This window comes from Labrus mixtus, chromosome 10 (genome assembly GCF_963584025.1).
Source record: "Labrus mixtus chromosome 10, fLabMix1.1, whole genome shotgun sequence".
Taxonomy (NCBI): Eukaryota; Metazoa; Chordata; class Actinopteri; order Labriformes; family Labridae; genus Labrus; species Labrus mixtus.
This window is the reverse complement of record NC_083621.1, coordinates 2,687,059-2,703,724: the sequence shown is the minus strand read 5'-3', so window position 1 is coordinate 2,703,724 and position 16,666 is coordinate 2,687,059. Positions and strand designations below refer to the sequence as shown.

At 41.7% G+C, this 16,666-nt stretch overlaps 1 protein-coding gene across 5 annotated transcripts in view; it reads left to right on the top strand.

The window, feature by feature from the left end:
- The window catches only part of si:dkey-237h12.3 (teneurin-3), a 186,729-nt gene that overhangs the window by 20,107 nt on the left and 149,956 nt on the right, over positions 1-16,666 (top strand). For all 5 annotated transcript variants that reach the window (XM_061047579.1, XM_061047578.1, XM_061047577.1 and 2 more), the window contains exon 3: positions 1,643-1,921. In XM_061047579.1, the coding sequence (XP_060903562.1) occupies positions 1,643-1,921 (279 nt within the window). The remainder of the gene's footprint in view (positions 1-1,642; positions 1,922-16,666) is intronic.

Genomic DNA, 16,666 nt, shown 5'->3' with positions numbered 1-16,666 from the left:
AAATATTTAAAATATTAAAATAGATCTAACCTTAAAACAAACAGAGCTCATATGTAACGCTGTGGTACAAATTTATTTTAAGAAAGTGAAAACACATGAACAGTTTTATCTAATTTTTCAAATAAATACTTTTTCATACCTTTAACCTCTGACCTTAAAATCCAAAAAGTATCCCTGTGGTTCACATGAATCCTTTGTGAGTGAAAGGTAGAGCTGGCTGATAAAACCTCAAATCAATATCACGATTAATTGAACATTTGACCTCGATTACGATTAATGAACGATTATTTGGTTCTGTTTTTTGTCCTCATATTTCACTGACGAGGTCTCTATTATAAATATGCTCATCTATTAAAGCTGGGATATGTTTTCTAATGAAGAGTGAATATCTGATGAACTATTTTGAGGTTATTTATTGAATATTTCAAACTGAAATCAAGCAACGCTCGAAATATAAACAACACATTTTGGTTTTAAATATTTAGGAAGACATTTTTTATAAATGTTTCCCTTCTAAACTTTTTTCAATAAATCATGAAGAACATAATTTAACATAGTACAGCTTTTTTATGGGAAGTATTTAAACGTGTGTAACCTTAAAATCCAAAAAAGTATCCCTGTAGTTCAAATGTATCTCTAGTGAGTGAAAGGTAAATATTTATTATGACACATGAACAGCTTTCATTTCATTTTTCCCATTAAAAAAAGCTTTTTAATACCTTTAACCTCTGACATTAAAATCCAAAAAGTAGCACCTTAGTTCACATGACTCTGCATGAGAGTGAAAGGTAAATATTTAGGATTACAGATGAGTAAAGCTGGAAGTCCTCTGAAAAGATTTAAAGGAAAGTGAATCAATTCTCCGCTCAGTCACCTGATCATAAATCTTAAAGTGGACTCTCGGAGTGAAGCATTAGCATGATCTCATTTCTAAATAAATATTAATCCAGATTGTTTCTCCACATCCAGGGCCTCTGACATCTTACATTTGACCTCATTAGTCTTTTGTCTTTTTAACGCCTTGCTGCAGAACCAATCGTCCTTTTGGGGACAAATAAAGTTAAAGTTCTCGGTCTGTGCTTTCCTCAGAGTATTGTTGATTTATTTGTATCTAATGGTGATATTCCTGCGTCTGTTCAGAAAATAGACAGATATGTGTGTTTCACTGAGACGTCTCTCAAGGCGTGGCGCGCTATTATTCCTCTGCAGTGATTCTCGAGTGCTTCATAACCATCAGACAACACTGAAGAGGTGATGATATAACGTGCAAGAGGAGGACGAGTCTGACACATTTCTTCAATTCAATATTGAAACAGCAGTTTCTGTGATCTCTTCCTGTGGGTGATGCACACGAGAAGCTTCAATTTAGGATGTTTGTTTTGTCCAATCAAAAGCTTCGTCATCTTACAAAATGACTCTTGATTACGGCATGTGGTTTGGTCGATGTTGTGAAGTATGTTAACGCGTGGCGAGCAGGTTGGGAGGTTGTTCTAAAAGCTTTGATTTAACCATCCCCCCCTCCTCTCCTCTCCCGTCTCCCTGCTCTTAGATTTAGTGTGTTTTTTTTAAGTCGGCCTTGCTCTCGCCCATTAACCGTGTTGTTGCTCGGTCTGTTAACTTTACAACTTCCTGTCATTCACAGGGCACACGTTCTCACTGAGGCAGCTGGGGATCTGTGAGCCGCCGCCGCCTCGCAGGGGCTTGGCGCTCTGCCCCGAGACGGGCCTCTCCCACCCGCTCAGCGGCTACTCCCGGGGACCGGTCGCCACAGAAAACCATGAACCTGTATCACCGGAACGTACCATGACTCTTTGGGGGACGGGGGCAAAGTCCGGCCAGAACTCGTGCCTCTCCAGCCGCTCCAACTCGGCGCTCACGCTCACTGACACGGAAATGGACAATAAATCGGACAACGAGATGGGTGAGTCGGGCGCACTTTGCATTCTTTTATCCCTCTGAAAAGCTTGTTTGTTTGCGGCTCACGCTTGCATCGTTTTTTTTTTTTTTTAAAAGGAAGGGGGGTGGGGGGGGGGAATCACTATGTGGAAACAGCAGCAGTAGGTCGGATTATGGTTGGGCGCTGGAGACAAGGCCCTGATTGGTGGAAGGAAGTGGGGGGCGCCATTGGCTGGGGCTGGTATCTGGAGAGGCGCTTGCAGCTGCCTTTCATTGGATCAAAGGCGTGATTCCTCGCCCATATGCGGGAAAAAAAAAGAAAAAAAAGAGAGAATTTGGCCTTCCGATTGAGCGGTTGCTAGTCACCTGGTCCTTCTCCACAGGAAGCAGAAGAGTTTGATAAAGTTTCCCCACGGGCTAGCGTGTAATCAAAGATAGCTTTGTGTGCCTCGGCCTGAGATTGTGCTTAGAAAACGCTGCAGTGGTTGACTGGGCATGCACAATGACTGATTAAATGGGCACAATGGTTTGAAGTGCAAATGTGTTCATGCTGGAAACCTGAGACGCAGTGTGGAGCTCCTCTTGTTTGAAGAGGGGTGAATCTTTGTTGCGTCAAATGGATTGCAATGCACTCGTGAGATAGCAGCACATATCTGTATATGTGTTCACTGTTACACGGCTGCAGCAGCTGTTCATCTTTCTCCTCGTGTTAACATTTATTCCTGAAAGGGCTTGGAAACTAAAATGTATTTTTGCATTTTAGTCTTGTCTGTCTTATTTCATAAATACATTCATCTTCCTCAGACTTTGCTTTAAGTGATTTTTCTTCTTTCATTGAATCTATACCGTCTCAGCTTCTTCTGTTTCAGTCTTAAAAATTCCTCTCCTGACATCCTACATCCGTCATCGTCGACATGAGCCGTCAGCGTTGCAACACGTTTCAAACTCTTCATTATTTTTTTGGAGAAACTGATGATCTCAAAGAGTGGCAGGCGGTTAAAATAATTAGACTTGATTACACTTTCCCTCGTCGAGAACATTAAAGAGAGCTGAGAAGAAGAAGAAGAAGAAAAAAAAGGCAAAAATGTCTTGTGTTCACGTACCATCAATTTAGATTCTGCAAACATTGGCTTCAGTCTGACATTTTGAGACGAGTCATTTTCTTAATGGCAGTATTCATCATAGTGAGCTTGTCTCCAGGGATGGAGGGGGGATTTAAGGGGGGGGGGGGGTGGCTGAGTAAGTCTCTTACCTTTTTAAAAAATGGCATCAGAATTCAGAAACATGTATTTGTTTCCAGTGTCTGGCCTTTTTCGCTTTGGGGCTCCGATCCGCTGTGTACATTCATGAGGCTCTAAAAGCTCAAGCTAACCACAGAGGTGCCGGTAAACATAACCTCTGCCTCCTTAGCGCTCCAATCCCGTTGTATTTGTTGCCTTACATGCCAAGCACGAAACCATATCTCCACCCAGCGCTCCATTCTGCAGAATAGGTTCTCTATTGAGCTTCGATTGCACCTGCCCTCCACCACTTCGACTGCATTAGCACACACACACACACACACACACACACACACACACACACACACACACACACACACACACACACACACACACACACACACACACACACACACACCACCCTGAAACCCCTTTAGCATGCCTCCTCTGGAGTTTCTATTAGACCCATCTTAAGGAGCTGATTCTGATTGGCTCTACAGCACAGCCTCCCGCTGAGACTTTATCTAACTCACTATTGTCTCAATTAGTTTCATTAAAGGGGAAATAAACAGACGGTGCTGGATCTTTATCCCAGGTGCCCAGCCGTTTCTTTTTTTTTTTTTTTTATTGCTACAAAGAGCGGAAAAAAACCCCACCAAAAATCTAATTTATTTAAGTGTATGTTATGTCCTCTTCTTTTGAGCTGCGCTTCATTTTAGTATGCAGAGGTCGTTCTGTCGGAATAATAATGTGAGACGTGGTGTCATTTAAAATTCTCACCCTGCTTTGTTGAACTATTTCCGGACTTAAAGTGCTTTTTTTTTTTTTTTTTTTTTTTTTAACTTTATCTAGATTGTGAGTCTGAGCAATGAAAAAAAAAAAACATCTCCTCGGCTCCACCTCTATAGATCCTCGTCTTTTTTTTTTTTGTCAGGAGGCATTGCTCTTTTGACTTTCACTATTTAATGAAGCAGCGAGGAGAAATGACCCATCCAAAGGTTTCCATCAACTGAATATGCATGCAGAAGCTCCGACAAGGGGCCGTTCAGCCCCACTTATTCATAAATGAACTCAATATTTCATTCTAATTCGCTCTGTTCTACTGAGTGTACGAACGCAGACGAGTACCGGAGCCTCGGCACGTTCGCCCAGCAGCAGCGCCGCAACTGCAAAACGTTAACCTCTGTGAGCCAAAAGAGCGAGAGAGAGAGAGAGAGAGAGAGAGAGAGAGAGAGGGAGAGGGGTTCCCTCTTTAGAAGATGAAACCAGAGTGGTCATCTCGTCCATTTAGCAGTTTTTGAATGATCCTCTGAGCGCCGCCACAGAGAGAGGAGGAAGAGTGGATGTTCTCTTAAGTGACACTTTTGCATTTTTTGCACCAATAAGTGAAGTGTAGTTTTCAATTGATCTGCTCCAGAGTGCGTCCAGTCTGAGCGGCGTTTTCACTTTCACTTAAATACTTTGATATTCAACATATGACCTCTTTGCTTTAAACTGGCCTCTGTGTTTCTATCAGAGTATTTATGGCCAAACCTGGAGGGGTTATTTTCTCCTCAATGACAAAGCTGTGGAATAAAAGTGGAGAATGATTCTGTTAAGCAACCTTCATTGATTTTGCACTTAACATAATCCCCTGCCACCGACAGAATTCTTTGAAAACAAAATCCATCGATTGTAAGCGTCCGTTTTATTGGTTTTTCCTCCCTGCAGGAAAGGCCAAGTGATCCAGATCAGTCTTTGCATATCTCAATAGATTAATCCATGCAGTTTACATATTAACTATCTGCTACATAAACAGTTTATGTGCCATTGCAAAGAAGATCCTTCATTTTATTTGACACCTTGGGAAGCTTCTTAGTTCTCTTGGATTGACAATTTCACTTCAGGGAAATCCACATTTTTTAATATAGAAAAAAAGATGTGCATGTTATTAAGATTTTGATTGGTTCATTTCTCAGCTGATACATTTTTATGATTAAACCATTTGTGTTGTGAAATATACTCATCCTAATTTCACACAGCCCAAAGAAATGTCTTCAAAATAGATTTTCCTTTTTTCCCAGACTGATCGCCCAACACCCCAACAAATCTTCTTCAGTGCAAAAAGGAAACGCATACTAACTTTTCAGAAGATAAAACCAGGAAATTCTTCACATTTCAGCTTGAAAAATCACCAACACAATCCATCAATCATCAACAAAAGTATGGCGATTAATTTGCGTCTGACAGATGATTGGATTTATTAATTAACCGTGCAGCTCGACGTCTGCATAACTCCTGTTGATCACCTCAGAGTGCACAGTGATGTACCTGCACGCTGATTAAAACATTACAAGTATTTTATATCCTGCAGCTGACAGCGATAGCTCGATATACACACAAACATGTCCCCACACTTATACAGGCACACATACATATGTTCACTTACTGCCGCATGTTACATTAGTGTTGTGACATGCAGCAGCTGTATAATGTCTCATGCAGAGAGAGAGTCATTCTGCGTTAAAGCGCCTATGAGGAACTTTGCTGATCTTGTCATGCACGTAAATAAATCTCACCAGTGTTTATTTGAAATGTGCACGCATGATGAATCTCTGGCATGGGATAATTTTTTCTAAATTGCAGTTTTTGCAGCAGGCTGTTAATTCTCTGACCCCAACCCTGCTGCAGGGGCGACATGCATGTGAAATAACGCTATAGAAATAATCAAACTCCCCTCTGAGGGTCTTGTTATATCTTTTGCAGCTCATGCAGTGGCATCAGCATTCATTTCAGTCTGTTTCTTTACCATCTAAAAAGCTGTAAAGACAGGGTTGGTAATTTCAAAAACTAGCATTATTTTGAAAGTAGCATTCCCTCAGTGCTCCGTCTGCACCCACCCCCTCCCCTCTGTGCTCCCTCTAAAGCCTCTCCCCTCACTTACATGCACGAGCGGCGTTGCTCCAGAAGCGGACCTCAGCTCATCTCTTTGAGTGTGGGGCGAGTGCACACAAGAGGTAGAGAGCGAGCAGGGAGACAGGGAGGCGTGTGATTGGTTCATCAGATTGGTACCTCGTGGCAGACATTGGTTGAAGTTAACTGCTACAGATGACGGATTTTCGTCGTTCCTTTTTCAGAGAACATGAGTTATTAATTTCTGTCAGGACCTAAAGACAATTTCAACCAAAATCTCAAAAAGTGGATCTGAAGGAAATGACCAACCCTGACTTTAATTTGCTTCCAGATAAAATAAGTGCACTTAGCATGGAAGTGAGGCTAAATGCAGCTTCTAGCACATAACGTACTTTAATGTTGTTTTTCTCAGGCAGGATTTTAGAAAGCATGTCAGCTGCATACGATTAAGGTTGTGAGAATAATGCAAACAACTCCCCCTCTTTATATAGCTAAAGCATTACATTGTTACTTGGTGTAATTGATTCAGCGCAGATGCATGATGGGAAAAGTGTTTACATTGAGTAATACAATCACAGATTCTGCTGTTAGCTTTCTAAGATTGCTTTTTAAATAGTGTGCTGCCGTTTCATAATTCACAAACTGAAAGGAGAAATGTATTTAAAATGTTCCTGAGGACGAGAGAAGCAATGCATGTGGAAATACATTCAAGCTGCAGGATTAAACATAGAGACACCTCGACGCAGAGTTAGTTTTTATGAATTGACCTCTGTCTTTTTCTGATGCAGTATTTGTGCTGAAAGTGAAAAATCATGCAAACATTGGATTTGCTTGGGTTAGAATGTGGGTCATTGGCATCCCTGGGTGGTTCATGTCGACACAGGCGGAGCCGACGCGAGTGAAATCTGTGGAAACATCTTGCAGGAATTCAATTTGGATAATGGGAGTAACCGTGCAACCTGCTCTTCTTGTAACTTGCAAACATGCAGTTTAATCAACCTATTATTTTTAAACATCTTTTAGAATTTAAGATTTGAAGTCTGAAACATCGTCTTCAGCGGAGCTTTCAGTCCTGATCATAAACATGGAAGAAATGAATTTTACATGAGGACAAAAAAAAGCCATTTAAAAAAAAAAAAAAGTGCACAAATCAATTTGTAAACAACGTCCAAGTGTGGAGTAGCATCTCTCCTCACGTTCCCGGCCACTGTACCGCTTTCCTGCCATGCATTTTTAATGTTTTAATAATACATTATTATACTTCAGGTTCAAGTGTTGTTATGATACATACATATTTGAAGCTGCGAGGTCAACGTATAGCCGCGGTGTAGAAGTGAACATGGAGCCCTCGTGTTGACTTCAGAATCAATATTATCCCCTTCATAAAACATGAATGACTGCAAAGAAACAGAAACATAGCACGGCCCAGTTGAGTTGTATTCCTGATAGAGTGTGAAAAAGAGCTGGCGCTGACTTGTTAGGTAGTGCAGTAACAGCGCCGCTGCAGCACCTTGTGACAGGCTCGGCGCGGCGGTGTAAAGCGTCACACACACACGCGGGGGGGGGGCTTTGTCGCTCGGCAGAAGGCCTTGACGTTCGCTGACCCCTGGTTAGGGAGGAAGGGGCTCTCCTGCTGCAGTGCCTGTCATCTTTTGTTAGAGAGGCATCAGCTCGCACCTTCTGTCCAAAGTCATTCTGCAGGAGGAAGAAAAAAAGAGGATGACTCCCCTTTGATGTTTCCTCGGTGGGTTGATGCAGCACTCTCTTCTGGTGTTTTTGAGGGATTTTTCCAAATTTCTATTTTTGCGAGTCACAGGCGTACACTGCAGTCAGACTTTTTTTTTTTTTTTTTTTTTTTGCAGTTGACTGTAGTTTCCCAGAATCATTGTGGTAACAGTGCCAGTAAAAGGTTAATTAAATCAGTGGAGGAGTCACAGCAAAGTGTGCTGTAGCACAGCGAGCACCAAAGGCTTTTCATGGGTGGGAGTATGAAAGCATCAGGCCCCCTCTAACATGTTCCTCTGTGTGCCTGTGTTCATGTTCTCTCCTCTCTCTGCACACACACACACACACACACTCTCATATCGCACTCTGTTTCTCACTTTATCTCTCAAGTTTAGAAAAAAAAAAAAAATCAAGCGGAAGTGCACAAATCCACACGCATGCACAAACGGCGCCGGGGACGTCACGCTGACGAAGGTGACACTCCATCTGTCAAAACTCGGCGTCTTGTATTGTGACAGAGGAATCAGCCTATTGATCGTCGCAGGCAGGGACCCCCTCCCCCGCCCACTTTCATAATTCAATATGGCACAAGGCAACCTCAAAAAGAATAAATAACATCCGAGGGTTTTTATCTTTTTTTTTTTTTTTTTTTTGGTCCAATGGGCCGGCCATCTGTGATTCAGTCATTTGAAGTTCCCTCCAAAAAACCGGTGGAGGAAAAAACAGTTTCATCATTCAGCTAATAGGAGCCGCGGAGGCGCCTCGACGATGCTGGAGTTCTGAAGCTCAAAGGAGGAGGAGGCGGCGCTTCGATCGCCGTCATTTATTGTCATCACTTCCCTGCTTCCCGGCGCTGTCACCGGTTAAGTGCTCATATTGTTAGAGCCCCGGGTGACAGGGGCATGTGGGATTCTGCGGTGACATGCCGAGGTGTCATAGCAGGTGTTGTGAACACATCTCTGCTTTCTATCTTTGGAGAAGCTCAGAAAGCCCCAGAGGTTTCCGTGTGGAGGAGAGGTCGCCGACATCCGAACCTTTCCTCCAAACAAACTCCAAAAATGGCCGTCAATTTGTGAATTTTCGATTTCGATCCTCTTCAACGACCATGACTCATTATGAATTCTCTTTTTGTGTCCTTGTTTGAGTGTTTTTCTTTCTTGTGAACACATTAACACGACAGCAACACATAGTGAAAACTTTCTTTTCGCACCACATCCCCCCCACCCCCTGCCCCCCCCCCCTTCCCTCCCACCCCCCGGTGAGTGGATGATGTGATTAGACTTTGGAGTGTCGTTCTGTATAAATTTGCATTCTAATAAGGAAAAACAGATTTTCTTGAAACTACTTCTACCTCCCTTTTTTTAAAAGCTGTCAAGACAGAGCGGGTGCTGATATCCTTCATGTGAACACAAAGATGCTATCGTAGGAATATGTGTACCCATTTAATCGCTAATCATCCTGAATAAACGGCAAAACGTTATCAGTAACATGTGAAGGTGATCATCATGGCGTGATGCCGTGTGTTGTCAGGGATGCTCTGCATGTTTTTAAAGGATGCATCTGCAGGGATCTCGACTAAGAGGTGTGATGGCTCCAGCCTTCATTCTTATTGCGACAGAAAGTCAAGACTTCCATTTTTTTCCCATCATGAAGGATGACATTCGCTGATGACGTCATATGTTAATGTTTGAAATACGATGAAATGAAAACCGTAAAGCATAAACGACATTTTTAACATAATGCATTCATAAAATATTTTCTGGGGCTATTTTGCTTTTACATATCGGAGAGCTGAAGAGAGACAGGAAATGTTGTGAGGAGAGAGAGTGGGGAACGACATGCAGCAAAATGGCCGAGGTCGGAATCCAACCCAGGGGCCGCTGCGAGGAGGACTTTAGCTACTGTACATGGGGGTGTGCAATATACCTATGAGGCTATCCTGCGCCCGAAGCGTCTGCTCAGTTTGTCTGTACTGTACGCGTTACATATTAGCATATCATGCTCAAAAGTCTGTTGTTCAAAAATATTTTGTGAACAACAAATTTGTTCTGATTCCTTGTTTTTTGTGTGTGGGGTTTTTGTACCAAATGTGATGGAATCACAGGTCAGATTGTGTTTTGCTTCACACAGCACGACTAAAGCTTAAGTTATGCAGATTCAGCGGATATGTAGCTTTTGAAGTTCCTCGAAGAATAACTGAAGAATACCAATGTTTCTATCAGAGGACCCATTCCTATCGCAGAGTTTTAGAGTAAATCTTAAAAGTCAATTAACGTCAGTGATTAGTTGTGAGAAATCCAGTCCAACATGTTCTGATGTGATGCCTTCAAATGCCTCTGCGTGTCTCTGCAGGAGTCCAGAAACACAGAGATACTCCCATTGATAATTATTTACAACAAAATCTGCAAATCCGGACATTTTAGAAGCTGGAAGCAACAAATTGATCCACCTTAAATCACTTCTTTAATATCAGAACAGGACGGATACTGGGGCGACGGATGCTGAGTGATTAGTTTGTACATCCCATGTTTAAAGGCTGCAGTCCTCCAAGCGGGTCGCCTGGGTTCGAACCCGGCCTGTGGCTCCTTTCCTGCATGTCGTTCCCCACTCTCTCTCTTTCTCTCTCTCCCTGATGTATGACTCTATCCACTGTCCTATCTCTAAATTAAAGATACAATTATCCCCCCAAAGAAATATTATAAAGTAGTTTAATTATTGAACGGATGGTTTCAGCTTTAGTCCAAAGGTTGGGGAAAGTCTGACCATGTTATGCCCATAGTAGACCAGCTCATAGTCCTGGTTTCAAGTGGATCACTCGTGTATGAATGAGTTTTTGGGTTAATCTGCTGCTGCACTGTAAAAAGTCATTAACTCCCCCTACATCTATTTTCTGCAGTCTTATCACTGAGCATCAACATCCCCCACCTCTGATTTCACTTTCACCCATGTTTTTTTTTTTTTTTTTTCTTTTTGCAGAGCATCCATTACAACGTGTCTGCGGCTGTGTGCAGGTCTGAGCCCGGCCCGGTCTAATCACTCTGCAGTGCCAGACTGCAGGACATGTCATTACGATTAGGAATTACTCTGCAGTTGTCAATTACGAGGGGGCCGCTATTTACCGTCCTCAAGAGAAAATGGCTCATTTCACTTCATCACACAGCCCTAATTGAGTGATTGTATTACCGCGCGATACGGAAATAGTCAGGAAGCCATTTTCGATTCTATGAATATCAATGGAAGAGACACGGATTAGCATGTTGGGCCAATTGTGTTGTTGGTAATTACATGTCGGAGGGGTATCTCCTCGGGAACCCATCGATGTTTTCCTTAACCAAAAGATCCATCTTCAGTCTCTTGAGGAGAAAAACAGGACTTATAGGGAGATGCATGTCACTCTGATTGCTTGCTGTGTAAATAATCAAGCGCCTTTTTTTTTGCACCGTATTGCAACTTGAAACCGCAATGATAGACGTGAAGTGTTCAATTTTTCATTTGGAAAAGAAGAAGGGTTTTTTTTTTTCTAAGTCAGGCTCCACTGCGATATCTGGGTCTATGTCTTTCATTTTAGATTGACGAAAATAGATTCTTCCTCTTTTCCTCGGAGCACCACAGGGTTTTCAGCCGCGTCCCCGGACTAGCACCGAGCCGCCGATCTATTTGGATTCATGTCTTCTTCCTTTTACCGGCTCTTTTCTCTCTATCTGGGGACGCGTGGGATATTTGTTATATCTCTATTGTCATGGTGCTGTGGCTTTGACCTTTTGCGCTCCTCAGTATTGGATGTTTGCAATCAAAAAAAAAAAAAAAAAGTTAGAAGTCAAGGTGATTCTTCTGTTGCTGTCTCATCTGAATGATGAAGAAACTTCTAATTTTTTTTTCTGGTTTTCTGGCCGTGTTTGATTCTGTTGTCTCTAAAATGTGTGGGTTAGTCTTTTGGTCATTGTTTCCATCGTGTCCTTGAGCAGAGCTGCAAGGCTGCAGAATCTCTAAATCTACATATGAACCATTTCAAACACATGCTTTGGTCTGCAGCATGATAAAAAAGCAATATCAGAATCAAATAACCAAAGTGTCACCGCAACGGTCCAAACCCTTTTTTGATTTTCTCTAATAATTGACCGAGTGTAATGAGGAAAATATGTGCAGAAATGTATTGTCCTAATTGGAATGGGCTGCTCTAATTTCCTTTGTGACACACGCAATTAAAAGCACATTTTAACTTCAAATGACACTGCCTTCTTTTCATACACATGAATAAATGTGTCATTAAAAGGCGTCGACTTCAGTCGCAAATTTCAGGGAGTTTTTTTTCGTCATGTGAGCGTTTCATCGAGCTCAAAGAAATGCCGCAAATCAAAGGGTTTCCATCTCAGTTTACTTATGCGGTGTCAAAACGGCCTCCAATAACGCCCGAGCTAATAAGGTGAAAGACGTTGATGGAGACTGGAAACAGAAGGCAGCCTGTGGTGTGTTTTCAGCACAAGAAAAAGAGTGTATTTTTCTAACTAAAAAGTGTATCTCATTCTGTCCTGATGGGAGAGACAGGTGTATTTATCGAGCACAGAGCCGTCCAGATTAAAGTGTAGATTGCAGACGTGTTGCTGTGCTCGTCTGAGGTCTCCTTAAAACGAGAAGCAAACACTCGGGGAAGTCAAAGTAAGTGCTTTTTAAACCTTGATTGAGTTCGCCCTGGGTCTCGCCCTCTGCTGGTGACAGAGAACTGCTAATGTAAAAGTCAAATAAAATGCTATTTGACTGGAGAATAAATTGAGTAATATCTGCGCATACATGTGATAAAATAAGCAGAAACCGACAGTAACTGGATGTGCTGATATTATCGGCTGAACGATTTATCAGTCGGGCTCTACTAAGAAGTCAAAAGTCCAATGGACAGATGACAGAAGCAGCACACTTAGTCGTTTACAAAGGCGAAGGCAGCAGGTTCCTCAGTCTCTTTGTTCTACATCCTGGCGGCCTGACGGCAGTGACTTGAACTCCTTGAACTCCTTGGACAAAGGATGACTCATACCTGCCAGGTCTTCTTCACGGTCTTTACTCTGTATATAATATGTAAAGTCAGAGAGAGACGAACCTGCAAGCTTTCCACACAATACTCTTCTTATCGCTGAGTGAAAGTCAAAAAACGATTCATGAAAAGGTTATGTATGTACTTTTAACCCCCATTTGTTCAAAACACATTCACTTATTTCTGCATTCATTTTTTTATGTGTACTTTTTATCCCATCGGAGCGCTCTAAATGTAAAGTGTTGTTAAGGTTAGCATCATTAAACAACATCACATCCCCATTTTAAACTCTAAAAAACGACCGTCTCACCCTGACTGTAAATCAACGTGCAGCATTTCTCCAAAGGAAGTGATGCGTCGATGAGACGTTATGTGTTTTTAAAGGCGGCGTGCAGCGTACCTCTGCTGCACAGATAAACCAACAATTAAGTGTACCATAAAAACCGGCAATAAAAACCGAGCCCGGACGCCTTATTGCCAACGTGGGACATTTGTGGCGGAAGCATATTAAGAGGATTTTGATAGCAGCAATATTTCCAGATTTATTTTGAATGTTTTATTTAAGCAGTTGAGCTAATACACATGAAGTGACGGGGATGCAGTAAGCAGGGTCAGCTGATGAGACGTCCTGAAAGACGAGGGCAGGGAGGCTAACTCGCCGCGGGATCGCTTTAAAATCCCGCCTTTTTTTTCTGCTTGTCATTCCTGTTAGTGTCATTCATCGACATTTACACACTCAGAAAAAACAGTTTTTAATAATCTTACTCTGGTGTTTGCATGAAATCGTGGCAGTTATCCTAAGTGGAGTAAACGGCATCACCTTGTAAGCTGTTCAGGTGATGGGATTTAAAATATTTAAGCCTAAAGTCGCCGGCAACCCTCCCAAAATGTCACAGTGTTTTATCCGAGCTTCAAATAGATTAAAAGTCTGAATTAAATAGATCAGTGTTCCCTACGCTGGGCATTTCTTTCAGGGTGTTTTGGCTTTTCTGGGGTGGGGAAATAAGGTTCCCCCTTTTAAAGGACGCTGCAGGGACTGATTGGAAAGAAGGTGATGGCACAACACACACACTCCCACACCTACACACACACTCCCACACCTACACACACTTCCTCTCCTGAAGGGAGAAAGGTCAGTATTCAGAGGAGGAAATGGTGAGCCATTGTTATGATTGATCACACAGCAAGGTCCAGAGAGGACACAGTGTCACTTTCATTGTCAAACTCATTAAACCACAGAAGAAGAAGAAGAAGATTCCTCCCCCTCACCCTTCCGCCCCTCCCTCTCCCCGTTCTGCTCGCATGTCCTCTCTCCTCAGCAGCGCCATGTGAAGAAACCCTTTCAGTGCACACCGACGAGACGAGTCGGTCACGTCCAGGTGGAGGTGGTGAATGCTGAGCAGACAAACACTGTGAGTCGTTGGATCGTGTGATGGAGAAGAGGAGTGTTTCATTCTGCATCAAAAACAAAATGGATTAACGAAACAAGAAAAACAGGAAATGGGACAGAGAAGATTTATTTTCTACCACAAAAAGAAATACACAGAAACTTTAAATACTTGACAGATAAATAACCTTCAAAGATTTGTTTCCTGCCAAAGACGACAGATGTGGATTAGCTCGTAGCTAACTCTGGTGCCGCTAAGTGGCTTTTAAAATAAATTAAATTAAATGTACTCTGAATTAGAAACACATAGAAAGAATACAATAGTTTTTTAGGCTTTGTGGAAAACCAAAACGATATCTAACAAAATAAAAGTCCTCAACATTTCTAACAAAAATATAAGAATATTTTATACATAAACAAAACTTTTAATTAAAACAAAACTAAAACAAAAGTTAATAAATAATTTTACACAAAATACATTTTTATCAATTTCACAAAAATTCCAACATTTCATACTAAATAAAACGCAACACATTTTACAATCATTTTACACGAAAACAACAACACAGATGATTAAAAAAAGTTTGAAATAATTGTATACAAAAATAAAACAGTTTTAATCTTTTATCAACACAAAAGTTCATCTTGTTACGGCTGTTTGAAATAAACGTCCTCTACAAACACAATGACACTTTGGACGGATGATTTCAGTTTGTCTTTATTGAACTGTCCCTCTCAAAATAAATAAATAAAAACAACAATTCAAACATTTTATACAAATCTAAATAAATCCAAAATTTCAAAAAATGTAACCAAAGCAGAAACAGAGAAAAAAAATAAAACAATTTAAAACAAGTTAAAAACACAAGAATCATGTCATACCAAATAAAGAAAATACAACAAAGTTCCAAACATAACATAATAAAGATTGTTACCTGCTCTTTTTGTAAAGATTCTTGAGCTTTTTTATGAATTGACGCTGAATAAAAATGGATTAAGATTGTATTTATGTGTAAGGATCTGAGAACCATTTAGAGATTACATGGAAACGTTAACCAGCATGGTGGACCTGCATGGTGGACCTGCTGTAACCCCTTCAAGTTTAACTGGCTCTGTTAAAGGGGGCGTCTGATAGCATAACGGTAATACCGTGTGAATCATGTACAGAGGCTACAGTCTTTGTTTGCAGCTGCTGTGGGTTAGAACCCCCCCCCCCCCCCCCCGCTCTCTCTCTCCTCCAAACATCTCTCTGCAGCTGTCCTCTCCAATAAAGACAAAAATACCCAAAGAATAACACAAAAAATAGAAAAAAATGACTTGCTCCGTCTTTAGATAAACACTAAGGTCCAGGTATCTTGGATGAACTTCTTCATGAAATGTTTGTTGAGCATGTTGAAGGCCTGTGTATGTGTGAGTTGAGTGTGTGTGTGTGTGTTTGGCATGCATGCATCTCTGTGTGTTTGGGTCAGCAAGGGAGTGTGGGGAGGTTGAAGAGAAGATTGGGCTCGATATTTTAATAATAAACCAAAATAATGAGTAAAAAAATCTTCCTTCCATCCATTCCCCTCTCTCTCTTTTTAAGTTCTTCTCATCTTCACTGGATTTTGAAATCCTTGTACTTCCTCGAGGCAGCTTTCCCACATGTTGAACTTCACATCTGTCTGCTTTTGTCTCCTGTTCCTTTAAGTTCACTCCGGCTCTCTCTAACGTCAAACATCCTCTGGATCATTAGTGTTTTGATTTGAGGGTCGCAGCAGTTCTCACTTATATATTAGCTACATTAACAATCAACTTGTAGCGGCGACTGGGAGGAGGAGAAGCGCCAAATCAATTAAAATGAAACAAAATTGATGTCATGTCGCCGAAGGCAGCTTGCAGGAGGGTTTGGAGGGATATTCTGGTCCTGATTAAAAATGAATGGTATCAGAATACATAAAGCTTTCTGGCCGAGCGCCTGGAGCATAGCATCCTGAAACTGTGGTCACTTCAGAGGCGGAGGGGGTGGAAGGTCGGGGGAGGGGGGGTGGGGAGAGCATTAGGTATCGGCGCTATGAAGGGATGCTCAAGTAACAGACTGTTCTCAGTGCAATTCATCTAATCACCAATGCAAACCTAAGCACTTTGCAGATATAGATTTGAGGCCAACGATTGATATTGTATACCGCGTAAACTGACTCGTGCTCAAAGAGAGGAAGCACATTCTCTTGTAATAGGGTCCCGTCTTTGTAGTCCTGCCTGGCCTTTTATCTCGGAACACGACCCAACACCAACAAACACGACATGAAACAGAATCCTTAATTTAGCCGACAGAATCTTATTTTCCCCTCAAAATGCACTTCTCCATATTACAAGGGGCCCCTGGAACGGCCATGATTGTGGTTTTGCATAATAACGTTAGAGATGAATCAGTGTGGGGCGGACATCTTTCCTTTTCTTTTTTTCTCCGCTCTGCTCATCTAGCTTTACATTCGCCCTTTGTGATTTGAGACGACACGATTGGATTAGAGCTGATTTAGCAGC